This window comes from Fukomys damarensis, unplaced genomic scaffold (genome assembly GCF_012274545.1).
Source record: "Fukomys damarensis isolate Sample0158 unplaced genomic scaffold, DMR_v1.0_HiC HiC_scaffold_9, whole genome shotgun sequence".
Lineage (NCBI taxonomy): Eukaryota > Metazoa > Chordata > Mammalia > Rodentia > Bathyergidae > Fukomys > Fukomys damarensis.
The window spans coordinates 44,340,520-44,367,229 of NW_022900921.1; the positions used below are offsets into that span (position 1 = coordinate 44,340,520).

The 26,710-nt window shown below is 48.3% G+C and overlaps 1 protein-coding gene across 3 annotated transcripts in view; it reads left to right on the forward strand.

The window, feature by feature from the left end:
• Positions 1-26,710, forward strand: part of Npas2 (neuronal PAS domain protein 2) — a 145,086-nt gene that overhangs the window by 104,204 nt on the left and 14,172 nt on the right. For all 3 annotated transcript variants that reach the window (XM_010637129.3, XM_010637130.3, XM_010637128.3), the window contains 11 exons: positions 2,462-2,582; positions 3,550-3,663; positions 14,740-14,858; positions 15,489-15,571; positions 16,280-16,386; positions 18,585-18,732; positions 20,431-20,515; positions 23,011-23,152; positions 23,496-23,605; positions 23,925-24,014; positions 26,402-26,548. In XM_010637129.3, the coding sequence (XP_010635431.1) occupies positions 2,462-2,582; positions 3,550-3,663; positions 14,740-14,858; positions 15,489-15,571; positions 16,280-16,386; positions 18,585-18,732; positions 20,431-20,515; positions 23,011-23,152; positions 23,496-23,605; positions 23,925-24,014; positions 26,402-26,548 (1,266 nt within the window). The remainder of the gene's footprint in view (positions 1-2,461; positions 2,583-3,549; positions 3,664-14,739; positions 14,859-15,488; positions 15,572-16,279; positions 16,387-18,584; positions 18,733-20,430; positions 20,516-23,010; positions 23,153-23,495; positions 23,606-23,924; positions 24,015-26,401; positions 26,549-26,710) is intronic.

The window sequence follows — 26,710 nt, forward strand, 5'->3', positions numbered from 1 at the left end:
CTTCCTACACACACACACACACACACACACACACAAGCACACAATACTTAGTGGCCCCCACCTGCCTGGAGCACCATGTCCCCCAGACCCCACTCAAGGATCCCTCCCTCTGGGAATCATTCCCTGTGAGTCCCCTACCCCCACCCAGGAGTCAGCACAGCACTTCAGTATTCTCTGTGTGGCACCTTGTTTGCTGGCCACGTCTTTCTCAGCTGGGCATTGCCTTTGTGTTGAAGGCCAAGAATGTTCTGACAACATCAGGAATACCAAGTGAGCAATGCTCAGGTGCTCCTGTGGGTACGAAGGAGACAGAGATGAATCGGCTCCTCCATAAACAACAAAACGCCACTGCGTAGCCAGGCATGGTGGTGCACACACCAACACTCTGGGAGGCTGAGTCAGGAGCTCAGCCTGGGTAAATGAGCAAGTTGGTGAGACCCTGCCTCAAAATGTAAAAGCATAAAAAAGGGCTGGGGATGCAGCTCAGTATGAAGACCCTGGGTTCAATCTTCAGTATGGCAAAAAAGGAAAAGAAGAGGCCAGCAAGGTGGAGATGCGTCTGTGTCATCCAGGAAATGCTCACTCAGCACGTCATCACCCCTGCATTTATCCAAGGCTTGCTGTGTGCTGTTTAACTCAAGCAGCGACACTCAGTGGTGTCTAATCATCACTTTGCCATGACCGGGCCACACTCACACAGCTGGCAAGTGTGGTAGCAGAGGGACCCAGCATGGGCGGATCATCTGGAATAAGAGGTGACATGGTCCAGGCAGAGACAGAAGCCCTAGAAACAGACACGATGGAGGAGGGAGAGTTAGAGTAGTGCGCGTGCACACAGTGCAGAGGTCCAGGTGCAAAAGGAAGGAGCCAAAGGTGCTACTGGGTGTGTGGTGTGAGGCGTGGCCAGATGACCACTTCCTGTGCAGCGCATGTAGGTGGGGCTGAGCAAGGATGTGGTGGACACATGTGACTCTGAGTGGCAGCTGGAAGGTTGAGCCCAAGCATCCGGGTATATGTAGGTGGCATTAGAAGCTGTGGGTGTGCATGAGTCTACTGAGGGAGACTGAGGCAGGGAGCAACGTACCTGTCTCCTCTTTCTATGGTGAGCTCCTCCCTGCTCTCTCCAGTGTGATTATCACTAGTCACATGTGGCTCTTCAGATTTCAGTGAAAACAGGATGAAGTGTGAAATAGGAAGTACATGGCTAAAGGGGAAGTGGAAGGGGAGGGGAAAGGAAATAAGGGAAAAGAAAAAACATGAAAAAAGGAAAAAATGGAAACAAAGTCTTTGTAAATAGGGTAGGGTGAAGGGGGTGAAGGGAGGGCAGGGGTATGGGAAAAAAAGAAGAACCAAGATCTGTCATGTAAGGATACAAGATCCCAGTGATAAATGTAACTGTATTGTTTGCTTTAAATGCACCAATAAACTTAATGGGGAAAAAAGAGAAAACGGGATGAAATTGAAACTTCAGTTCCTCAGCAACCCTGTGGCCAGAAGCTCCCATAATCATGCAAATTCAAGGCCATTTCCCTCTTCTGGGGTGGTGTTATGGGACAAAGCTGTATCCAGACTCTCTGTCTTTCATTGATTTTGTATACTGGTGTCTAGGCATTGAGAAGAAAAGGGCAACTCCATCCATGAGTGATCTTTAAGAACTCAATAGATGGCCTTTGCCAGCCTATAGGTCAAGGAAGGTCCCCGTCTTGCTTGGCCCAGTTTAAATGAGCGATCAGAGGCTGTGGGGCGGCACACGCATCACCCGCTCTGCCCAGCGGGAATGCAGAGCATGGGTAGATCAGGCTTCTCCGGCAAGCGGGGCCTCCATGTCTATGTGCCTGACAGGCAGGGCCCTGCATTCTTTGAAACAGTTGAGCAAGTACAGGGGACCCTCTGCGTCCCCTGGTTCCCCACCACAGGACTCATCCAACTACAGACTGACAATGTTTGAAAAAAATTGTGTCTGTGCTGAACATGTATGAACATTTTTCTTGTCATTATTCCCCAAACAATAAAATGTAACAACTATTGAAAGCATTTGTTACACTGTATTGAGGATTCTAATTTGAAGTATATAAGAGCATGTGTGTAGCTTCCCGGCAAATACTACACCATCTTTCTATGAGACTCGGGCCTCCATGGACTTCAGTACCCACAGGAGGTCCTAGGACACCGGGGACAACTCTAAAACCTCCTATTTGTACTTTTATTGACTTATTTCATGATGCTGGGGATGGGACCCAGGGCCTCATGCTATGCAAGTCTCTGCCACTGAGCCTTTGCCACAGCAGCCCCTGGAAAACCTTTCAGACTGTGATTCAAAATTCTCTTCGCAGAGAATCAGGTCTTGGACTTTCTGTTTCAGAAACCAGTTCCAAACTGTGAAGAGCACCTAGTTTTTACCCTCACTTTCATTGATCATTTTTGTGGAATGTGCACTTTTGTTCTTTATTTTCTGTTGCAGTCAGATGTCATGGATCAGAATTTGTTAAATTTCCTCCCGGAACAAGAACATTCTGAAGTTTATAAAATGCTTTCTTCTCATATGCTTCTGACGGATTCCCCCTCCCCAGAATTCCTAAAATGTAAGTTACACATTACTGGGTTTACCAGATCTAAAAAGATAAGAACTTTACTTTTGAAACAAAGTTAGAATGAATTAAGAAGGGAGGACTAATTTTCTTTATGACTCAGAACATTTCTGAGATCCTTCAAGCTATATTTTAAGTTTAGAGCTAAAACTGGAGTTTGGAATACATAAGACATTCAGCTTTTATTTGAAAAATTTGAAAGCACAGCACTTAAGGGTAATAACCTGTTTTGCAAGTATGACAAGAAATTCTTTTTTTGACATGAGAGTCTTTTAGTAACAAACAATGAAAATTGTTATTTCGGGGGACAATAAAATGCTAAGTTTGTATAATACCAACCAACTTCATGATTGAATAATTAGGTCAAAAATTCAAATTCTGTCTTCTGAGGCTGTCATCTGGTTATTTTCATTTGTATTTGTATGGACTCTTAAAGTTCCTATCAAAATATTTGGCAACCTGGCTAGCAGGTGGCCGTGGTGGCGGTAAACTGTGTCACTTAATGAAGCATATAGAGTTGCATGCAGAAGCAAGGATGCTTGGCTTTTTTCAGGCCTCGGTCTATTTTCCATGAATAATTTGCCCTGTCATGCATCTGATTTTACCTCAAAGAAAAGCAAAAAGATTAAGTTAAAGAGAATGGCTCTATACGAGCAGCTTTATTTTAATATACCATATGAAACAACCAGAAGTAATCAATGCTTACATAACCCACCACAGACATCTGTGAGCAAATTAAGACTAATTGGGTCCAAGTATAGAATGCGGAATATGTATGAGCTAAGGGGAAAAAAAATGCTACAGGTTAGAAGCCAGGTTCGGGAGTCAGTCATAATGAGAGAAATATGTGGGCCAGGCCTGGGCTCAGTCCCGCCAGGGTCTGCAGGGAGAGACTTGTTTAGTCTACAATCTGGGTAATGTTCATCTTCCTTTCTCTCCCCTTCTTCCGTTAATGGCCCAGCTGACAACGATTTAGAGTTTTATTGCCATCTTCTCAGAGGCAGCTTGAACCCAAAGGAATTTCCAACTTATGAATACATAAAATTTGTAGGAAATTTTCGCTCTTACAACAATGGTAAGCTTTAATTGTCCTATAATTGCGACAGTGTCTTTTATCTTGCAAATGTGTGCTTGGGGACCCAAATGGGGGGGGGTAGGGAGAGTGTGCACTTTTCATATTTGCGCTTGGATTTTTCCTGCTCCCAAATGTGTTTTTCATGTTCCTCAATGCATTCCCGTTCAGGAGGAACACACTCCCACACCTGTTTCTGCCAGGCCCACAGCCCCCCGAAATGTGTATGATTCGTTCATTTTCAAGCCGTTGAAAAAAACTCTACTGTGAGAAACAACTTACAGCTAATAAAAAAAACAGGCTCAGCCTACACACTGCCACACTTCACAGTGATACAGAAATCATATCCTTGCTTTCTTTTTTGGTTTTTTTTTTTTGTTTTTTTTTTTTGAGACAGGATCTTTGCTGTGTAGTTCCAACTTGCTTTGTAGTTCCTAAACTCACTATGTAGCCCATGCTGACCTTGAATTCACAGTGATCCTCCTGCCTCAGCCCTGAGTGCTGGGATCACAGGCGTGCGCCACCACTCCCAGCCTATAACCCTACTTTCTGCATTATCTCCTCTTTCCTGTCCTGCTGCAGCGCGCTGTCAGAGACTTGGCTGTGGATCTTCTGCTTAGTGTGGCCCTCATGTACAGTATGGGGCTGTTTTACCAGGAGCCTGCAGGTTGCTCTGGATACATGGTCAAGCCAGAGACGACAGGCAGTAAAGTCTTATTCTTGAAAATTACTCCAGTAACTAGTTGTCCAAACTCTGACTGCAAAAGCATGAACTCTGAACTAGACTTCGGCATTCCTTTTTACCTCTCACCCATGCCAGGGCACAGGCAGTGCTGATGCCAGGAATTCAGAGACCAATCTCATTGTGGGCCCAGCACAGAAAGCCCGCATTTTATTTGCTGTGCTCCTCAAAACTCAACACGAAACAAATAGTTTTGAGAGAGCTGATATTTCATCAAACAGCAAAGATGGGGGAAAATAGAAAGCAGTATTGATAGGGAGTGGGGAGGGGAGAAAGGAGGGAAAAAGAAAAAATACGAAAGAAAAACAAAGATGACAGCAGAGATGTGGAAATGAAGGGGAGGGCAGTGGGAGAGAAGACAGGAAACAAGGATGGCACTCAGCCCGCTGCTTTCCTTGTTGTTGTTTAGCTCTTGACCCCTGAGCACCTGTTATCCCAGCCATTTAGTCTCCCAGTGCCCGAGAACCACCGAAAGTGCTGGCATCAGAGTGCCAGGGCTGAACTCACCAGGATTTTTCCTTCACCCTCAAATGGCCCTGTGTAGCCCCCATCATTTGCATAAATACATAAAGCTTTGAAAAGCTTCAACCCTGTGCCAAATGGTCCCGCACCCAGGCTTTCACCTGGATTGTGGACTCCCGGGCAGACCTGGAGACTGTACCTACCAAGGGGCCCAGAGGCCTGAGTGTCTAGAAGTGGTAGGGAGTCCACTTCCCAAAGGAGGATGCCAAATCTGGGCAGTCTACAGGCATACCACCCTGAACATGCCTAATCTTGTCCAAATCTGAGTAAAGCCAAACAATACCAAGGCAAGACCACATCTAATCCCACTCACCAGAAAGGCCTGCCCAAAATTCAGGAGACAAATGTTTAATAGATCACACAAAGAAGTAAAGGAAAGCCCCTGGGCTGTGCCTCATAGAAAACCCAACAGAAAACCAACCCCGGATAGTGCATCTTAGAATGTGGCTAAATGCAGATCCTTAGGCCTTGTCCTGAAGATGCTTAGGCCCAGGAATCTGAGGTTCTAATTCAAGGTGTCATGGATTATTATTTGTAGTAACTATAAGGGAGAAGCAACCCAAATGCCACCTGGGGTGAACAGATAAAGGTGTGGTATGTCCTTTCAGTGGGGTTATCACTCAGCCTTGAAAAGGAAAGAATTCTGACAAGTGCTGCAGCATGGAAGCACTTTGAAGAACATAAGCTCCGCTTAGAGGAGGTACCCAGTATGGTGAGGTTCATAGAGACAAAATGGTACTGGCCAGAGTCTGGGGAGGGAGAAATTGTTGAATGAGTCGAGTTTGTTTTGCAAGCTGAAGGCAGTGGGTGGTGAAAGTTGTGGGAGAAGATGAGTGAGTAAAAAAGAGGATGGAGCCTGGGTAGCTCAGTGGTAGAGCACCTAGCCGCCAGATCCTGGGGAGGGGCTGTGGGCATCGTGGGATGCCACCCTCACGTGTCCCCATGACAACAGTGCACAGCTGCAGCTCTAATTCAAAGACTTGCCCATGATTGGCTGGTGAATGGTGGGCTGAGCCTTTGTGCATTTGTATTTCGGCAGCTCTCACCTAGATGCTGCTAGTCAGTATTTTGAAGCACTTCTTGTTTATCTCATCTTTAAGGATTGTGAGGAAACAGGCAGGCTTCATTTTATGAATACCTGAGTTTTTTTGTTTTGTTTTGTTCTGTTTTTTTAACTGGCAAGACTTTATTTTCACTTCCAGTTTGTTTGCTTGGAAGAATGTGTGGAAATTGTGTATGTGTGTTACAAGAAGAAACGTACTGCTTAGCACCCAACATTAACAGTAGAAAATATAAAACCAGCCCAGGATTTAGCTCAATGGTTCCGGTGCCTGCTTTGCAAGGACTCACCATGCAATGCGCGTGCTGGTCAGTGAGACAGAAGTAAGATCTAGTGTTCCGTTGTTGATGGTGACAGCAGAAAAGGGTTGTTTCTGCATACTTCAAAACACTGAAGAAAAGGTACTGAATGTCCTCACCATGAAGATTTGATGAATGACTGAGGCAGTACATACACTTACTGATGTGAACATTTCACACTGTGTGCATGTACTGGAATGTTACATGACCACATTAACACGTGCAGTTCTGTGAATGTGTGCACATTGTGCTGGGGACTGAACCTAGGGCCTCAGCCTGAGCTACATCCCCAGACTTTTATGTTTTTTTTGGTTTTTTGTTTGTTTGTTTTTGAGACAGAGTCTCACTAAGTTGCCCAGACTGGGCTCAAACTTGAAATCCTCCTGCCTCCGCCTCACAGAATGCTGGGATTACAGATGTGCGACACCACACACAGCTTTAGTTTGTGTGATTTTTTTGTGCAAGGAAGAGAGAGGGCGAGACAGACTAGGAGGGCTTTGGGTAAACCTTGAATAGAGAGATAACCATCCTGTCTGCTCATTTGCTAGCCCAGGTAGCTGCGGGGATTTGTCAGGCTCAATAACCAGTGAGAGTGGGTTGAGCTGGTGGGCATCTGTGGGGATAGGGGGACAGGAGTGCCTTTGTCCTTGCTAATGACATTATCCTCTCAAATGGGAAGTTTCCAGGTTCAGCAGTACCATGGCAATTGTTGCCCAAATAGGATCCCCCCATTCAATAGGACACATCTTGATAATGCTTAGGGTGTCATCATCTGCCCCCAACAGTCTTGGAGCAGGGGGGAGATAGGAGCCAGGACTTCAGCTCTTTGAGGGGTTGGGGGTTGAGGGTCTCCCTGTGTAGTTCAGACTGGCCTTAAAGTCACTGTATACCCCAGGCTGGCCTCCGACTTGTGGCGATCCTCCAGCCTCACTCTCCTGAGTGCTCATATTAAGATTACAGGTGTGTGCCACCTCACCTGGCTTAACTTCACCTTTTAACCAAGAATTTTAACACATATGGAGATTTGAGTGCTGGGAAGTGGACCCGGAAGTGTCGCTCTCCTAAATGCTCAGGTGAGGATGGTTTGTGAGCGAGTCTCCAGGAGGTGCTCCTGGAGCATCTGGGCTGGGATTGGTGACCACGTGTCCCATCCTGTCTGTGAGAAGGTGACTCAGAGAATGAAGTGGGAACAAAGAACTTTGTTCAAGTCATCCTTGTCCTGTGACAAATACCTTAAAAGGGAGGAGGAAGAGGAGAAGAAAGAGAAGCAAGGAGAGGAAAGGGGAGAAGGGAAGGAGGGAGAGACCACAGAGGCCCCCTTGGACAAATACACCAACCCTCTTTTTACTTTTCCAACTGTGGAGTGCATGGAGCCTTTGGGAACCCACCCCATAGTGCCACACAGACCCCACCACTCTGCAGGCAAAGACCTGGGGGGGTCCTCAAAGGCCAGATGAGCAGCCTCTGCTGTCGAGGGTCCTCAGAAGCAACTCCAGCACTGAATAGAGCTCCTGTCTCTGTGCCCTTGCTCCTCCCCCAGACTTGGATCTAAATATGTGTCCAACTGAAATCCAGAGCACAGTTATTTCAAAAGCCACTGGTGAGGTTCCAAATAGGTCACCCTCAGCAAACATTCCACTCTGGGCTTTCCAGAAACCGCACACCAGAGTATAAAAGTTTCCTTGCCCTCGTTTTCCCTGCTGGCTTCTAACCACACAACCAGATTTGCGAGCCTGGCAGAGCAGAGGCCTCTCAGCTCCTGACACTTGATTCCATGTGTCCTGGGGATTTCTGTATCTTGCCTCATTCAATGGCTTTAAGGTTGTTGGGTTTGTTTTGCTTTGTTTCTTTTTCTTTTTCTCCCTTCATGTTTTTCCCCTGAGCTGAGTTAATTGAGATGTCAGTTAAGGGGTTGAGGCACTTGCACACCAGACAAAGAATGGAGACTTGAACTTGGACAGCTGGAGGAAGGAGAGTCCCATGTGTCCACCTTCAGCCCCTCTGAGGAGGCAGGATGTTCCCCACACACTGCAGACAGCAGCATGGCCGCCCCCACAAAAGTCACTGCTGCTGGATCAGATTGCACGGGGCTCAGATTAGGCTAAAGAACACTTCTTACGCAAGGGCATCATTGCCCTGCAAAGCCTTGTAAGGTCTGTGTTACAGGGATCAATGAGAGCTGGTCCTGCACATATCAGCCATGTCTTCCTGCCTGCTTCTGTCCCATAGTTGTAATAAAAGCACACAAGATAGCCACTTGGGAGACAGGGATAAAGGCCACTAGGAAGTATATGCTACTGGCATAAAAATAATTTGACCCTGTCCACACCAACCCTCTAGTGGATAAATTAGCAATGCCATTACAGTCCTCAGCACCATTACAAACACCAGTAGGTGGGCCAGGGATTTAGCTCAGTGGTTCTGCCACCTACTTCACAAGTGCAAGGGCCTGAGTTCTATCCCCCGTACCAAAAAAAAAAGCACCAGTAGGTGAAGCCAGGGATAAAGGTGCATGCCTGTAATCCATTGCTGTGAGTTCAAATCCAGCCTGGGCTACATAGTTAAGGGCTAGCTTGAGCTCCATAGCAAGACCCTGCCTCAAAAAAAAAATAAAAAATAAAAACTGAGCTAGTGAACTCCAGGAGGAAGCAGGTTTGTTTAAGACATGTAGTTTCCCTTTAATTTTTTGTTGTTGTTGTTGTTGTTGTTGTCATTCAATATACAGCAAGGTACAAACCTGCAGCCTTCTGGTGTGGTTCGCACCCTCTCCCACATGGCCTCCCTCTGCTAAACTGAACTGGCAGGAAAAAAAGAAGAGCTAAATGTCGCTGGGTGAGGAGGACAATGCCCAGATCAGGAAGAGTGAGGAAGTGGCTGAAATGAGCACATCATTAATGCAAGATGACCCCCCCACACACACACACCCATACATGTGCAGAAAATCATTTTTCCTTCAACGTTTCAAAACCCAAGCTCCAATGGTGCTCACAACAGTTGGGAATCAAGAACTTCCTTCTTCCCTGACTAGAGTTCTGCATAGATTATTTCACCTCTTCCCAGACACGTATCAGTTTTGTTGTTCTCTTTTCTGAAGAAAGTGCCAAGAAAGCTCCAATTTCCTCGCAGACTATTTGTGTGTTTTCCTGTAGCTGTTGTGACCGCTTGTCATCAGCAGGCCATCTCTGAGGAGAATGCCTAATGGTCTGATGACTGAGCCCACAGCAGCTGTCGCAGTGTCTCTCCTGTTTTGTGATGTTAACTAATGTTCACTGTTATGGTCTCTGCTTCTTCCTTCTTTCTATTCCTTTTGAAACAAGTTCTTTCACTACAGAGATATCCCTGTTTCTGCAGTCATCTTGGGTCCCCTTCAGGACTAACTGGGGGCTCATCTTTGTCATGGGACAAATTTGGAAGCCAGCTTCTCAGGTGCTTCCACGTGAAGGGAACATTAGTCATCCTGGGGCTCCAGATAACCTTGGGACATCAGCCCAAGGCAAAACTCTTTCAGGATGTCTAGAATTAGAGACCATCATGAAAAGTTCAGGACTTGAAAAATCTGCGGGGCATTTCAATATGAAGACCCCAAACTGCCTTTTACAGCTTGTATCTAGATGTTCCCCTAAAACCTCAGGTGTTCACAGGTAGAGTTTTGAGGTGGCTGGCTTAGGGTGTGTGAATGTGGATTGAGGGTGTGATGCTGGGATTAAGGGTATGAATAATGGAAGCCCCACCCTGGATGTGGATGGCAGCGATCAAGGCTTGTAACCCAGATGGAATATAAGGGGACAAAAAGAAGGCAGGCCTGCTGCTTGCTGCTTGCTGCCTTCTGCCTGCCTTTCCTGGACTGTATCTCCTCTGAAACACTGCCCTGCCTTGGAGCCAGCTGACTATTGCTAAAACCTCTACAGAATATGAGCTGAAATAAACCTTTCCTCCTTTAACTCTGGGTGTTGGGTATTTTGTCTCAGCAATGAGAAAAGTAACTAAGACTCTGCCCATGTCTACATGGGATCCCACAACAGGCACTGATGCTGTTTCCATAGCAGAGGGGGGTTTGCAGGGTACAGGTCCCATAGGTCCCACAGGTGCCCTGCCCTGGCCTCCTCCTGACCAGGGTTTAGGCATCTGTAGGGCAGTGAGGCAACAGTGCCAGGATCTCTATAGCAGGACTAGCTCATGCCACACAAGAGAACTAGCTGTTTTGGGGTCCCAAGCTCACAGATCAGAAGTGTCTTGAGCAGAGCTTCATGCCATGGCTTGAGTGAGAAATAGAAGGTCCTCTCCTGAAGGCCACCCAACAGGCACATGTTGAGTACCTGCTATATGCAGGCCAGCTACTCTGCACGGGAGACAGAGCACCTCACCCAGTTACACCCATCACGGGGAAGGCAATCTGTTTAGCTTTTAGCAAGAGTGAGATCAACTTTGGGTAACAAGACTCCATGGGGAGATGTGGCCAGAAAGAATCCCTTCCCTGAAGATCAGGAATGGTCAGGGGGAGCTAACCGTCCATACTTACGTTCAGTGGCAAATTCTTCAGAGAGGGCAAGACACCAAGAGCAATTAGATATGTACATTTTTCTGTTATTTAAACTGAAACTACTGATTGAATCCTTAATTAGTGGCTTTGAACTACCTTGGGATAGAAAGTGGCACAGTTATTCCAAGTGCTAAATAGGACAATGAAGTCCCAGAGAGCAGGCTGCTCCTGTGATGTTGACTCTGGAACAAGCTTGGGAACAAGTCCTGATGCTCACACTGAGTTAAATTTGTTTCCGAAGCAGCTGGCCAGATGCTTAGCGTGGCTTCCTCTCCTTGCTGCTCCCAGGGTTTTCCCTTTGGCCTCAGTTAAAGCAGTCGCCCTCAATTTACTGTGTCACCCCAGCCAGGCCTTCAGATGTTTGAGTTTTTTGGTGGAAAAAGCTCAATGGAAGAGAAGTTGCTCAGTTAGTTGTGGGCCCATCTGTGAAACATCTAGCTGATCAAGTGCAGGCTTTGAGCAATAATGAAACTTCCCTTCCTCTTCGAAGGCTTTGAAGTTCTAAAACAATGGATAAAATGACACTGGGAGGCAGCCAGGCTGAGTACGCTGTGGAAAACATCCACTTAGTGACCCTGGTCCATGTCTCCACACCCCTGGAGAAGGAACAAGAGGGAGCCTTGAGCAGGTGTTTTCCACTTCACCATCGTTTTCCTGCCCTACAAATCAGGAGGAAGCCGCACAGCAGAGCACATGTAGGTGATGGCCAAAGAATCGCATGAGCAGGGTGCAAAGACAGTTTAAGGCTTTCTCTTAAAGTCCTGCAAAGTCTTCAGAAGTTTACTTGGAAGGTCTTGGTATTTCAGAATTGTCAGGAGACTTTTATTAGATCATTATCTGGCTTGGTTATGTCTCTTATATTTAAGCAGAGAGTATTTCACTTCGGATAAATTTTTAAATGGCTTTTTAATGACACAGATGTTCACATCTGCAGACCCTTCCCTTATGTGGAATTGTCTTCCTTCTCCTGGATAAATGTCTTGGCTCACCCTGCAAATTAATCCACAACAGTCTAAGCCAATTTAGGACAGATGTAAACTCTCTAGAGACCACTACTTTTTTTTATTTTACCCACTTTATGTTCATGTTTGGAAACATTTACTGGTATTGTGTGGTCCAGTGAATTCAACAGAGAGAAGACCACATTGTGGAATCATTATGGAACTCCTAAATTTATAAAACAAAATAGATCAGAAAGGTAATGTACAAAGATACTCTTGCAGATTTCATCTAATAATGCATTTAGTTTTCTGATGCTCCAGATTGGAAAACATAATTACATTTAAATCTGCAATTTGAGAGCACCCAGCTTTCACAGTCCATGGAGAAATGTGTTCCAAGACCTCTGGAGTTGCCCAAGTACCAACATGATCAGGGCCCGTCCATCAATGACACATTACTTTACAGAACCTCTCATCTACCTTAAATCACCTCTAGATTACTTATAACACAGTGCATGTGCTATGTAATAGTCATTATTCTGTGTTGTTTAGGGAATAATGCAAGAAAAAACATCTGTACAGATTCAGTAGATTCTTTTTTTCAGATATTTCCCCTCTGTACTCAGAACCCTTGGAAATGAAGGGCCGACTGTAATCAGCCACATTTTAGAAAGAGAAGATGGTGTAGATTCCAGTCTGGAGATCCCAACCCTGGCTGCAAGTTGGCAGCCTGAAGAGGGTTGGAAAATGCTGTGCTTGGGTCTTGGCCCTGGGTTTCTGACTTGGCCAAGCTACATGGGCACAGGCAGCCAGAGCGGAGGTCCTGGGGGCCCTGGTAGAGTCAGGTTGGAGAATTCCATGCAGGTACAAAGTCAGCTTTTCTCATATTTTTCAAGGTTATTTTTCTCACCTACTAAGATCCACCTAAAGATAACAAGTTTTCTGACCCCACAGGAAATCAGTTCTCCATAGTCACTGTATCCCTGCTCCACTATTTCCTCTCTGAATGACCTTAGTTGCCAGACCCTCTCTGAGCCTTCATTTCTTCATATCTAACATGAGGGCCATCAAGCCTTCCTAGACTTGCGAGGAAAAAGAGGAAGTCATGTGGGAACAGATTTGGTCTCCTGTGTGATGTGTGGACACCAGGTACCCTTAGGTGTCAGCCAGGTTCCCATTACTATTAACAAAATACCTGTGGCAACTAACTTAAAAAGGTAAAAGGCTTATTTTGGCTCACAGTGGCTTCCATCCATGGCCCATCACCCTGGGTACTTTAAGGCCACACACAGTGGCAGAGAGTACACGGGAGAGCATAGTTGTTCCCTTCGTGTCTGGAGGTGAAAAAGAAAGCTGGGTAGACCAGAAGTGCAGCAAGGCATGGCCCCTGTGATTTTAAACCTCCCACCTGGTCCAACACTTGAAGCTTCCAACACCTCCATATAATGCCAAACTGGAAACTAAGCCTTCAGCACACAGGCCTTGAGGACGTTATTTATGTTGTTGTCTTGCTTTGTTTGTTTTTGAGACAGGGTCTCTGTAGTTTGGGCTGGCCATGAACTCACTATGTAGCCCAGGCTGGCCTTGAACTCACAGCAGTCCTCCTGCCTCAGCCTCCCAAGTGCTGGGATTACCGGCGTGCACCACCACACCCGGGGGGGACAGTTTATATCCAAGCTTTAGCACCCTGAATCCTGAGTCCCCCTTCTCAGCAGCCCAGCCCCTCGTCCACCTGGGATCTGGAGGCCAAGTTTCAGGTCAGAAGCATCGGAGCCCTGAGTGTGCCAAGCCAGGGCCAGGGGTCAGGGGGTCAAGGGCCAAGACTATGTCCCAGAACCCTCCACCTCCCAAACACCATCTGACTGTGGGGCTTAGCCTTAGAGCAGCAGCCCAGGCGAGTATTCAGGCCCTTCCTGCAGAACGGGGCTGTTCACCCATCCTACAGAATATTCCTCCCTGCTCGGGAAGTGAGGGCCTGAGGGCTGCTAGAGGGAGAGGTAGCGCAGGGCAGTAGTTTCCAGCATGGACTTGACTCCCTGCTCAGCCTCTTGCAAGCTACTGGGCCTTGTGCAAGTGATTTCGCTACTCTGTGCCTGTTTCTCCATCTGTGCAATGAGGATAACAGAAGTACCTATCTTGTCCGGTCCTTGTAAGAATAAGAGTTAATATACAAAATGGGATTTTTAAAAATACAATAAAGGCTACATTTAGATTTTTTTTTAGTTTACCATTAATCCTCCTCAAAATATTCTTCCTCACTTCAAACACTGATCTCATCATTCTTGCCGTTGTCTGAAGCAGTTCTGGAAGTCTTCTTCTTTCATGAGTGCCTTTAATCATGCTCTCATGGCTGCCTTGGTCCTCACTTCAAACACTGATCTCATCATTCTTGCCGTTGTCTGAAGCAGTTCTGGAAGTCTTCTTTCATGAGTGCCTTTAATCATGCTCTCATGGCTGCCTTGATGTCCTAAATGGGTTCAAAACACTTTCACTGTCATTTCGTCTTTGGGGAAGAGCCTGAAATCACCAGTGAATAAGGTGGGTGAGGACGCAGCATCATGTTTGTTTTGTTTTGTTTTCGGTACTGGGGATTGAGCTTGGGAACTTGCGGCAGGCGGTGGAACCACTGAGCTAAATCCCCAGCCCAGACAGCATCATGTTTTCACAAGCTGCCTTTCAGCTGCATTCACTGCATTTTTCATCACACCTTGCAAAGACACTCAGGGAACAGGACCTGCAGAACTGCTTCAAAAAATGGCAAGAACAATGGGGTGAATGTTTCAAAGCAAGGGGAGTGTTATGAGGGGATGCATGGCAATGTGCCTTTTACTATGACAGATATTTTTAAAAATCCAAACATGCACCATATGTTTTGGTCACACAGTGTACATAAGGCCTGGACACAGTGCCCGGCTTGCCACCGTAAGGCAGCTGCTATCACCAGCCAGGTCTAACCCATATGTCCTCTACCCCAGTGCCTAGCCCCTCCTGTAACAGCTTTGACAACGCCCTTTCGAGACCTTGCCGGGTGCCACTAGGAGAGGAGGTCTGCTTCATTGCCACCGTCCGGCTGGCGACACCGCAGTTCTTAAAGGTGAGTCCCCTGCAGAGGAGTGGTTGCCTCGTGTTATATTTGTTCTGTTTCATTCATGGGAAAATGGGAGAAAATTAAATTGCGGCTAAGTTGTCTATAAAATCTAAAATGTCGAGTTTCTGCACTGCCACCCCTGCTCTGTCCCATACCTGGGTTTCCTGTGAGTTATTTGTTTGAAGGCAGAGATCCCGGGGTACTGTACATCTCCCCACCTCTGGCACTGGCCCTGACACCACTCAGCCGGCGTGGGTGAGCACTGAATGCCAAGTTCTTCGACTTCCCTCATCTGCAATTGCTTTCATCTGTGGCATGAGCGTGGCTAGAGTTAAATGAGTGATCACATTCAGATGAAAAGGTCCTTCCTCTGTGTGCCACACTTCCAGAAAATGGGAAGGGAGTGGTGTGACATTCTGGCTCCTAGGTATCTTCCCCCAGCTTTGGAAATAAATTTAGTATCAGCTAATACCGAAATTAACTACAGATGATGAGTTTCAGTCCGACATGACTGGGAGACTGGCTGGAACGATTCCAGCTTCTGTTCCTCACCAAGCATTCCCTTCCTTTTGTACCATCCTGGGGTGAGCGTCTGGCATCCCAAGTAACATTATGTTTTCCCCGCTTCCAATACAGGAAATGTGCATCGTTGATGAACCTTTAGAAGAATTCACTTCAAGGCATAGCTTGGAATGGAAATTTTTATTTCTGGATCACAGGTTTGTGAAAAGAAAAACATTTGGGTTGGGTCCTTTTCAAGTGCTGTTTATGTGAGCCAGGCTGTCCCTGGGAGGAGAGTCCAGCCTGGGCCAGGGACAAAGAAGGGTTCTCTGGCCGTAGGAGCTGTTTACCCAGCCAAGGGAGACAGTTTCCCTTCTGTGTGTCTGCCTTATTCTATACAGGTTCTGTGTTCAGGTCAGGACCACAGCTTGAGGCATCTGTAGGGTAATCCTCCCTTGGGCCCCCTCAGATCCCCAGAAAGGCAAAAGCAGATGGGAAGGGAAATCTCTCCTCTGATTTCTTCCAGCACCCTTTGATCCTGTAGCCTCATCTTTTTCTTTCCTTTGTAACATTATTCACAGATTAAGAGCTGCAGATCTCCCCTCCTAACCCTTTAATTGTTCATTGCACTTGGCCAAGGGTTGGCCCAGTCGATTGCCGTTCTTAATTATTCAACAGAAATAAGTTTGCGTATTACTTAGGCCAAGCGAATGCAGTGCCTAAATGCCAAACGAAGTGGAGCCCTTGGAAAACATGGTCTCTTGGGGGCTGATCATTGAGACATATTTTCCTCCCCTGTTTCTTGGGAGATGAGGCCCTCTGTGGGTCACAAACTGTGCAACCATCCCCTGTGCACAAACATCTCAGCCAGTGTGGTGAGCCCTGCCAGGACTCCTCAGATGACCAACCCTTCTGTCCTCCTGCAGAGCCCCTCCAATCATAGGATACCTGCCCTTCGAAGTGCTGGGCACCTCGGGCTATGACTACTACCACATCGATGACCTGGAGCTCCTGGCCAGGTGCCACCAGCACTGTGAGTACTGCTCACCCAGCGCCAGCACCAGGGCCACCTACAGCTCCCCAGGGACTAGGCAGCAGGGCTCCGTGCCAGCTGAAGTCTGCTCTTTACCTGGATTCCTCATGGGCTGGGGAATTTAGCTTTCCATGCACGGCAGTGACCTGGGGACATGGCAGAGATTGTGCCTGCATTAATGTCCCGTTTTAACCTAGAATTGATTTTGCTTAGTACCCGGCCCCTTCTCAGTGTCATCCACATAGTCACTCCTTAATCCTAATGAGAAACTATGGTGACACCAGGAATAGTTTTAAAAGCCATATGAGACATTTTAAATGACAAAATGCTGAATTTGCATGCCTGCTCTCTAGCCAGCAGACAGGTAGGGGTCCCCAAGCACAGGCCAGACGCTAAGCTTCTTTGTCTTTGGATACCACACTTCCCACATGAGTGGCTTCAGCAACCTGAGTCTCCCAGCTAAGGGTTCTCCTTTGCATTAGGCAGTGCCGATAAAGATGGTTGGCATCTCACACTTTGCTGTAGCAGCTTCTGCTGGGAAATCCAGAAACACGTGGCTTTGTAAGTGCACAGGATGTTGGGGGCTCCAAGGAACAGCCAGCAGACAGCCTCTGTCACCAAAAACAGATCACAGTGGGAAACACATGCGCTTAGGGCTCACAATGTGGGGGAGCAAGAATGACACATTTCTCCAGCTCTTACTTGAAAGAGGAGTCAAGAATTAACCCCTCAAGGCTAGGCATGGTGGCACACACCCATAATCCCAGCGTTTGGGAGGCTGAGGTCGGAGGATTAGCTCAAATTCAGTCAGCCTGGGCTACATAGTGAGTTCAAGGCCAGCCTGAACTACATAGCCAGACCCTGTGTCAAATAAATAAATAAATAAGCAAACAAACAAAAAGCTGTATTTTCAGTGCCATCTCTTCGCTCTGAACAAGAACACGTATGGCAGCATTGGCCTCTGGATCCTGGCCCATGAATGAATGGACCTCAAACCCTAGATCCTGGTATATGCCTTGTTCCCAGGGCCCATTAGGACTTCCCAGTCTGCTGTCCTTGCTGATGGAAGAACAGGCTGGAGTTCAAGTTGGCTCAGCTGTCAAAATTTAAGGCTCGGTAGTGGTGCACACTAGTAATCCCGGCAGTCAAGCTGAGGTAGGGAAGATCACAAGTTCAAGACCAGCATGGGCTACATCATGAGTTCAAGATTAGCCTACATAGGACCAGGACTGCATAGTGAGACCCTTTCTTCAAAAAAAAATTGTTTAAGGCTTATCTTTGAAACCTCAATCCCTTGTTCCTCCAAAGTCTGGTATGGGGAACGGCTGCATGGACATTAAGGGCTCTGCTAGACTTGTAGCTCAGGCTCCTTCTACCAGGCCTAGAGTGAGAATTTTCACTTGCACAAGATACTAAGTGATTCATGTGCATTCATATTTGAAAAGTGTAACTGCTTTAAACCTGTGGTTGCTTCTGACTCTTTCAACAGAACAAAACCATTCAGTCCAAAGGATTGCTCTCAGGGTATAAAAATCAGAGAAGCCACCTGATCATACAACCCTGGGGCCTGCAGGCACCTAGGCAGCCACAGGAGAGACTGGGGGTGGAAGCCTCTGAACCAGACCCTCTTTATTCTACAGCTGTGTAGACTGAGGCAGACTGCTGACTGGCAGCCAACTCTGTCGAGCACTCTCTGGCTCTCAGGTCTTTTTCGAGTCCACTTCTCCCGGTTTCTGGATTCTTCCTCCTCTCTGAACTCCTGCAGCTCCAAGAACAGCTCCACCCACCTTCAGCAGGAGGAGGAGCCCTACGAAAACCAGGGCCTCTGTAATAAACCTCCAGCTTGAATATCTGCCCATATTTGTCCTTGTTTGAAGATCTCTGAGCTTCTAAGCATTTGAAAAAGAATATGGATTATACTTCTGTCTTTTAATTCATTAGTTTGGCTGGGGGTATGGCTTAGGGGGTAGTGTACTTGCCTGGCACACGCAAGACCCTGGGTTCAATCCCCGCTGCCACAAGAAAAGAAGCTCTAGTGTTCACCATTGCCCTACTAGTCACCGAACACAGCATGTAACCAGGGAGGTAGCAATGTTGGGTGTTGTCGCTTCTGACATGGATTTCAGCCATAACTGTTGGGGGAAAGATCAGTTTTGCATGAACATGCGTCACATGCAGAATCTATGTCCCGCCCACAGTGATGCAGTTTGGCAAAGGGAAGTCGTGTTGCTACCGGTTTCTAACCAAAGGGCAGCAGTGGATCTGGCTGCAGACTCACTACTACATCACCTACCATCAGTGGAACTCCAAGCCCGAGTTCATTGTCTGCACACACTCGGTCGTCAGGTACTGCTTGGGGCAGGTTCTGGGAGGGCTGTGGAGGCCCTGATGGTGTAGAGTCATCAGCCACCTCAGAAGGCCTTGTGTCTAGTGACCAAGCCCCGGCCGAGCCCCGGAGCCCAGCTACATGCACAGCCCTATTCGAACAGGGTGAAGGTTTCTTTTGAGTTTTCAATCAGGCCCCTTTGAAGGCCTCATGAACTCTTTTAAGCTGCCAGGATATTACTTAGTAAGTTCCTGCTTCCCTGACCTACTTACATATTTTTCCCTTGTCTCTCTCCCTCCCCCAGCCTTCCCTGTCACTGTTTTGAGAAGAAAATTAAAACACTGCCTCTAAATAACTCAAACACATACTCCCTTTATTTCTCATGCTTTTAAAACCCCTGCTGACCACTGAGGAGGCAGTGTTGAGAGGACAGCCAGGCTGCCAGTGGGACAGGGTCCCTGTGGTTCCTAGTGGCAGAGTAGGGCTAGGAAGAGAGGCCACACGCCCAGCATGTCCTCATCCCATCTTGTGTGGGACCCAACACAAAGGTGAAGGAAGAAGTCATTCTCCCCTCCACCCCATGACAGAGATGTTACCATCATAAAGCAGCTTGAAGCTGGTTTCCAAAAGAACCTTTGAGGAAAACAAAGAAAGAAAGGCTAGAAGGACACAGGTCATATAGGCAGCCAGCCCTCTGTGTTTTCATATCCATGGATTCAACCAGCTATGGATTGGAAATATTTTTATAAGCTGCGTTTGTATTGAACATGTAGGACTTTTTTTTTCCTAATCACTGCTCCCTGAACAATACAGAATACCAACTGTGTACATAGCATCTGCATTCTATTAGGGATCACAAATCACTCAGAAATGATTTCCAGTGTGCAGGAGAACATGCGTTGATTACAGACAGACACTATGCCGTTCTAAGAAGGGACTTGAACACTGGTGCCTCTCAGTACCTGAGTTTTGTGCTCAGGCCCTGAGACCACTCCAGTCCCCAGCAAGTCCTGGGGACCTCAGCACCCAGTGGCTTGTGACTTATAGCCAGCAGCGTGCAGCACTCAGCCTGGGTATTTGCCAGAGGCCCTGCACCCCAGGAAAGGCTGGGCTCCTCGGGGCTCTCTCCCCTCTGGCCTCCAGGTCTCAGACAGCAGCTCTAGAGATGTGGGAAGAGCCGAGTGAGCGGATGCGGTGACGTGTCCTGGTGGCCCTGACCCTGTGTCACTGTCCAGCCCCACCTCACTGCTCAGCTTGGACACAAACCAAGGCCCCACTCACAGTGCTTCGTCAGGTCCCTCGGGGTATCACAGAGTAGTTCCCCGGGTCTGGCAAGTTCTAAGTTTGTTTGAGAGAAACTTTTGGAGAAATGTGAGGTGTAATTATTGGCGGAGTTTTGTGTCTGGACCAAACAGGTGTCAGGAACAGCTTTGCTTACGTAAAGGCCAAAGCTTGTGCCTTGGAGGATAATGCCTTTCTAAAGACAATTATACTGATTTCAGGGGGAGCAGGGCTAGAACAGTAAAGGAGAGGGGAATGAAAACATCCTGGAAACCAGGCTATTCGGATGTCACATGAGAATCCACGGTGGAAAACAAGCCAGAAGGAAGGCCCCCTTTAGACAGGGCAGCGGCTGAGCTCCTCTGTCCTGGGAGAGGGTGGCGCAGGGAGGGTCCCACTGTGTCACCCTGCAGTATGCTCTCTGCTGTCCTGAGCAGTTACGCCGATGTCCGCGTGGAAAGGAGACAGGAGCTGGCTTTGGAAGACCCGCCGCCTGAGGTCTTGCACCCCTCAGCGCTGAAGGTAAACATACCCCTGCTCAGTGGGGACAGGCAAAGATCAGCTAGGCAGAACCTGGTGTAGTTTTTCTCATAAAAAGCACATACCTGTATTCCCAGCACTCTGGGAGGCTGAGGAAGGAGGACTGGGAATTGGAACCCAGCCTAGGGTAGCTTAGTATGACCTTGTCTCAAACTAAAAAAATAAAATAAAAAATAAAAAGGACTGGGGATGGGGCTGGAAATGTACCACAGTGGTAAAATGCTTGCTTAATATTAGCAAGGCCCTGGGTGCAATCCCCAGTACCACCAAAAAAAAAAAAAAAAGAAAGGACTAGGGGTATCAATCAGGGGGAAGGCCCTGAGACCCCTTCATATTCTGTGTTCTACCTAAATAGAAAATGATTTCTGTAAGTCAGGCATGGTGGTGCAAAACCATTGTTCAGCCTTCTAGGAGGCTGAGGCAGGAAGATCATAAGTTCCAGCCCAGCCTGAGCAACTTAGTGACTTTGCAAGATGTCATCTTAAAAAAAAAAAAAAAAAAAGAAAGGACTAGGGGTATCAATCAGGGGGAAGGCCCTGAGACCCCTTCATATTCTGTGTTCTACCTAAATAGAAAATGATTTCTGTAAGTCAGGCATGGTGGTGCAAACCCATTGTTCAGCCTTCTAGGAGGCTGAGGCAGGAAGATCATAAGTTCCAGCCCAGCCTGAGCAACTTAGTGACTTTGCAAGATGTCATCTTAAAAAAAAAAAAAAAAAACTAAACTAAACTAAAACTAAACTAAAAGGACTGGAGATGTAGATCAGTGTGAAGACCCTGGGTTCAATTCCAGTACCTCAAAAAAGAAAAATAAAGAGGGCCGGGGATTTAGCTCAGTGGTGCCACCACCTGCCTCATAAATGCAAGGTCCCAAGTTCGATCCCCAGTACAAAAAAAAAAAAATGGAAAAGAAAGAAAGAAAAAAATACAGACCAATATGAGAGGGTATCATTGAGTGCAGAGCCCAGCGGCTTCCGGCAGCTTGATGGTTCATCATGTGTGACTGTCACCTGCACCTGGATGTGGCTTGCCTGCTTCTGCTGCTGGACAGGATTATTAGTGGGCTCTGGCTGGAATCCACCCTGTGTAGGACCAGGGAATGGAACCGAGCCATTAATAATAGGTGTCAGACCCACTGTGCATCCGGCCAGGGCATGGCCTGACAGGTGCATTGTCCAGCCCATAATTCATCACTCCATCCTCTGAGACTCTCAGCCTCACAGGTCGTCATCTCAAGATCACGCTGTGTGGACCAACACACACATGCAATCCTGCAGCCAAGGCTGAAATCCCTTTGAAAGTAAAGCACTGGGATGGTGTTTCTCACACTACCTGTGGGGATGGACCAGTTCATTTTCTTTTACCTTCCAATCTCTCACTGACATGTTTGTAAAATGCAATTCCAACACTTGGATGTGATATGCGGTGACATCGAAGGCTGTGAGAGTTTCTCCGTGCTCACTGTCACATCCTGGGCACGGGGGACACACAGCTCACACACAGTCATGGGCCAGGGACCCTCAGAGCAACACCATCTAAGGAGAACCTGTCCCTGAGCAGCCCACTTCTGGCAGCACATCCAGGCTCTTCCTGCCACTCTAATTTTTGCACAGAGGCCGATGTCAGTTACTCCAGCCCTCCTTGCACGTATGCATTCACATACATACATGTGTGTACGCACACACTTGGCATCCACCCCCTCTGGAGCCCCATCTGCCATGTGAACTCACACACGAGGTCCATCCCTGAGACCAACGGCAGAGACCAGCCAGGTGACATAGCCCAGTGGTGCTGGCATCTCCACCCTCCTAGCCTAGGTAGGAACAGGGCTCAGGAAAGTCATCATTGAGAGTGATCACAGCGCTGTGTTCACACCTCTGACCCCACATCACAGAGGATAGGAATGTCATCCCTCGGGGTTGGACACCACAGTTGCATTCTCACCAAAGGTGTTCGAGACTGAGACAGCCTGGGAGCTGGGACCCATAAAGACCCAGAGGTCAAAAGATCGGAGACCCCACTTTCCACTCGGGGGTCACTCAAGCTGAGAAGCCACTGATGTCATCGGAAGTGATGTAGGAAGTGCCCTGGAAAGGACCCCAAGGCCTTTGTGTTGTTGGACATGTCGGCAGTCCAGTACAGGCAACAACCACATTTCTAGAACCTGATTCTTCTCAAAAGCCAAAATTATGGGGTGATGATTATAAGGAAAAACTAAAATGTAAAGTCAGTTGGGAAAATCTGAAAGATCAAAATCAAAGGCAAGAAAGTATAACAAATGGTGCCCAAGGGCTAGAAGCCACCCGGTGCCCGTCAGGTTATAGGATGGATCTGCTCCTCCTTTGGTGTCTAGAATTATCCCAAAGAGTCACCGTCTTGTCTCAACAACTTCTACATTGCTCCAGGTGTTTAGAAGGAAAGCTACATCACTCATCCTGACCTGGAGAGTGGACATGGGCTTTCTTGCATGTGTTTCAGGACAAGGACTCCAGCCTGGACCCCCAGCAGCACTTTACCACACTGGATGCTGGTGCCCCAGGCCTGAATGCCAGTCCTTCACCATCTGTGTCCTCGAGGAGTTCCCACAAGTCCACACACACGGCTGTGTCAGAGCCTGCTTGTGAGTGTGGTCCTGGGGAGGCCCAGGGATGAGATGGCTGCTCTCCTTGTTTCTCTCCGCTCACCTCTTGCCCAGGATCCCTCCACCCCTCGGCATGTCCACTCGTACAAAGCACATCAGATAACAGGGCCACTTTCAGGGTCCCTGGGGCGGTGTTTGACCGGGAGGTGGTTGGACCCAGTGGCAGAAGTGAAGTCTGGGGCCCACCTACGGTAGCTTCTGCCTGCTTCCGTGCATGGTGACTTCTATCCTGGGAGGTCCACCCAAGCTCTGGTGTCCCCTCCCACTGAGACAGCCCAGAAGGATGCACATGCCAGGAGTGTCATTCCCTGCTTTCTTACAGCCACTCCGACCAAGCTGATGGCTGAGGCCAGTACCACAGCTTTGCCAAGATCAGCCACCCTGCCCCAAGAGTTACCAGTGCCCGGGCTCGGCCAGGCAGCCATGATGCCAGTACGTGCGTGACCCAAACTTCTCAGCAGGGGTGTGTGACCGCGTGGTGTGGGCTCAGCGTGTGCTCGTCCTTCTCAGGGACTCCACTGCCCTTAGAGGTAGAAGCCCTGGGGTTGGACGGCATGTGAAGTTATGTCATTTATTTGGCAACTAGTTTTAAACATGTTTGTAACAAAATTGATGTGAGTTAATATAGAATACAAAACCCAAATAGGTTTCAAAGATAAAGCTCAGAATTTCAAAGCTGAGCCCATAGCCGCAGAGCCCCTGTGGGTTTTGGATTCCAGTGCCGATTAACTCAGCCCCAGCTCTCTCCCAGGCGCCTCTGCCTTCCCCGGTGTCCTGTGACCTCACGCAGCAGCTCCTGCCTCAGACCGTTTTGCAGAGTCCGCCTGCACCCATGGCACAGGTGGGTCTGGGACTTGGGATGGGCAGCACTGCCTCCAGACAGGGTGTGACAATGTCCTCTGGAGGGTGCGGGCTGTTGGCGCTGATGTGGTCACACATGTGGCCCGACCAGGACCCTGTCACAGGGAAACCCCTCCCAAGGTGCAGGTGGGGCAGTCGGAGGGAAGACCCTCCCTCATCTTTACTCCTGTGCTTGTCTGCCCTTCTGGGCCTGCCACCTACAAGGGGTGATCCCAAAATACAGGAAATGTGTAGATCTTAAAAATTTATTACAGCAAAAGACGCATTGCCATTAATCTGCCCCTCAAAATCCTCCCTTCACTTCACACATGCTTACTCCATGGTTCTTGCTGCTCTCTGAAACAGTTCTCTTTTTTTTCAGTCCCGGGGATCAAACTTGGGACCTTGTGCTTGTGAGGCAGGCAGTGGCACCACTGAGCTAAACCCCCGGCCCCCCAAAGCAGTTCTGGAAGTCCTCTTCCATGAGTGTCTCTGTGAGGTGAGATAAAACGTACGGTGAATCCCGCTGCCAAATGCCGTCCAACAGAAAGGCAACCCACAAAATATGACGCTGTGTCTTCGTCCACCTTCTTCACCGGAGATGGCACCGTGTGACTTCCAGGTCTTCCACAGAGTCAAAATGGCCATGAAAGGGAAACATTTTGAATGGGTTGAGACTATCAAAGGAACTGCAACAATGCAGCTAAAGCCACTCCCAAAGAGGACTCCAGAACTGCTTCAGAAAGGGGCAAGAACCATGGGATAAGTGTGTTCACCGCGAGGGGGGATTGTGAGGGGATTCGTGCTGGTGTGTCCTTCACTGTAAGTTTTTGTTGTTGTTTTGTTTTGTTTTGTTTTGCGGCTCTTTTTTTTTAAGCAAAATATTTATTGGTCCATTTTAATATACATAATGATAACATTTATAGTAGGGAGTGTAAGTTTTTTTTTAAACCTTCACCCTATTTTCCAGTCACACCTCACGCATCCTAAGAGCTCTCTCCCTGTGTCTGTTTCCCACTCTCACACCCATCTTTGGTCATCTTTCTGCCACTCTTCACATTGCCTTCATAGCTGATGATGCCAAAGTAGCCATGGTATTTTAGAAAAATCTGAATTAAGCCAAATGTCATAGGACACCCCGGAAAGGGTCTAAAAGCTGTGGGTCTGGAGCTATAAATACCATATTTTTTTCAAATAGTACAGCTTAGCCGAGTGACTGCTTCCTCTCTTCCACAACATTCAGGGAGCTGTCACGGGGGCCAGGCTGAGGGTGAGGGGCTGGGGTGCAAAACAAAGTGTTTTGCTCTTAGTTCTCAGAGGTAAAGGGAAAGGCGGGCAGATAAACAGAGAAATCACCACGGCAAGGCACGTGTTTCTCTAGGATTGATGGCAAAATAGTCCTTGTGGCCTCCTGGAGGAGGTGGCTCTTGGGTTGGCCTCAGAAGGATGGCTAGGAAGTTGCCAGTGGAGAATTAGGAACGGGGAGAGCGGGACCGAGCGTTCCTTCTGTGTTCTCAGCTCTAGAGATGGAGGGAATGATGGGAAGTGTAAAGAGGAAGGGAGGAAGGACAGAAGGAAGGGAAGAAAATGGAACAGCAGGGAGAAGGAGAACAAGGAAAAGACTAGCGAAAAGACAAATCACAGTCCAGAGCACCCGGACTTTGCTGGGGGCCGCAGGGAGTGCTCCCCGCTCCTATTTGATGTGTCCTACAGGAAAGCACGTGTGAAGGCGGACAGTTGCCACCGGCAAATGCTCCTAAAGCCAGCCCTGTCCCCAGAAGTGACCAAGGGCCCAAGAGCAGGGAGACTGCACTGAGCAAAGCAGACCTGGGGGCCTCTGCAGGTTCCCACCTTGTCACCCCAGGGAGTGTCAGTACCTGTCTCCTCTGCGTGTGTGTGTGTGTGTGTGTGTGTGTGTGTGTGTGTGCGTGCACATGTGCGCGCAAAGCAGCAAGTGGGCCAGGGACAGAAGTGGGGGAGGAGGCCTCCGTGGCCTCAGGCCTGCTTGGAGAGAGCCAGAATCAGACTCAAAATGTCACTTACAGTCTGCCACACCCCAAGAGGAGAAGGGGCTCTCAGATGCCCTGTGTGTGACCTTCATTATGAAGTCTTTTGTGTACCTGATTCAATCAGGAACATCTGTCTGTGAGCACGGCTCACCAGGTCCTGTTCTCATCTGTGGGCCTCCCAGCCATCAGGCGATAAATGTGACCTGAGGTTATTCTGGCCTGAGGACAGCTGGCTGGGTACCCCATGACCCCTGTGGTGTAGGGATGCCAGGAAGGATGGCCAGGGGACCGGAAGGGCTGATGGGACCAGTGGCGGAGAGACCCACCTGCCAAATTGAATTAGCTCTCTGATCCGTTGTGTCTTCCCTCTGCCGGGAAGTTCTCCGCACAGCTCAGCATGTTCCAGACCATTAAGGACCAGCTGGAACAGCGGACGCGGGTGCTGCAGGCCAACATCCGGTGGCAGCAGGAAGAGCTCCACAAGATCCAGGAGCAGCTGTGCCTGGTGCAGGACTCCAGCGTGCAGGTGACACCCTGTCCTGGGATGGCCCTTAGTCTGGCTTCCTAATGGGATGACTCCCCGAGCCCCTCCACGGGCAAAGCATGGAGTATAGAACCACCCCCTGCCCCAGCTCTAGGCCACCCAAGAGACCCCTATGGTGCCCTCATCCCTCACTCTCACGCTGGG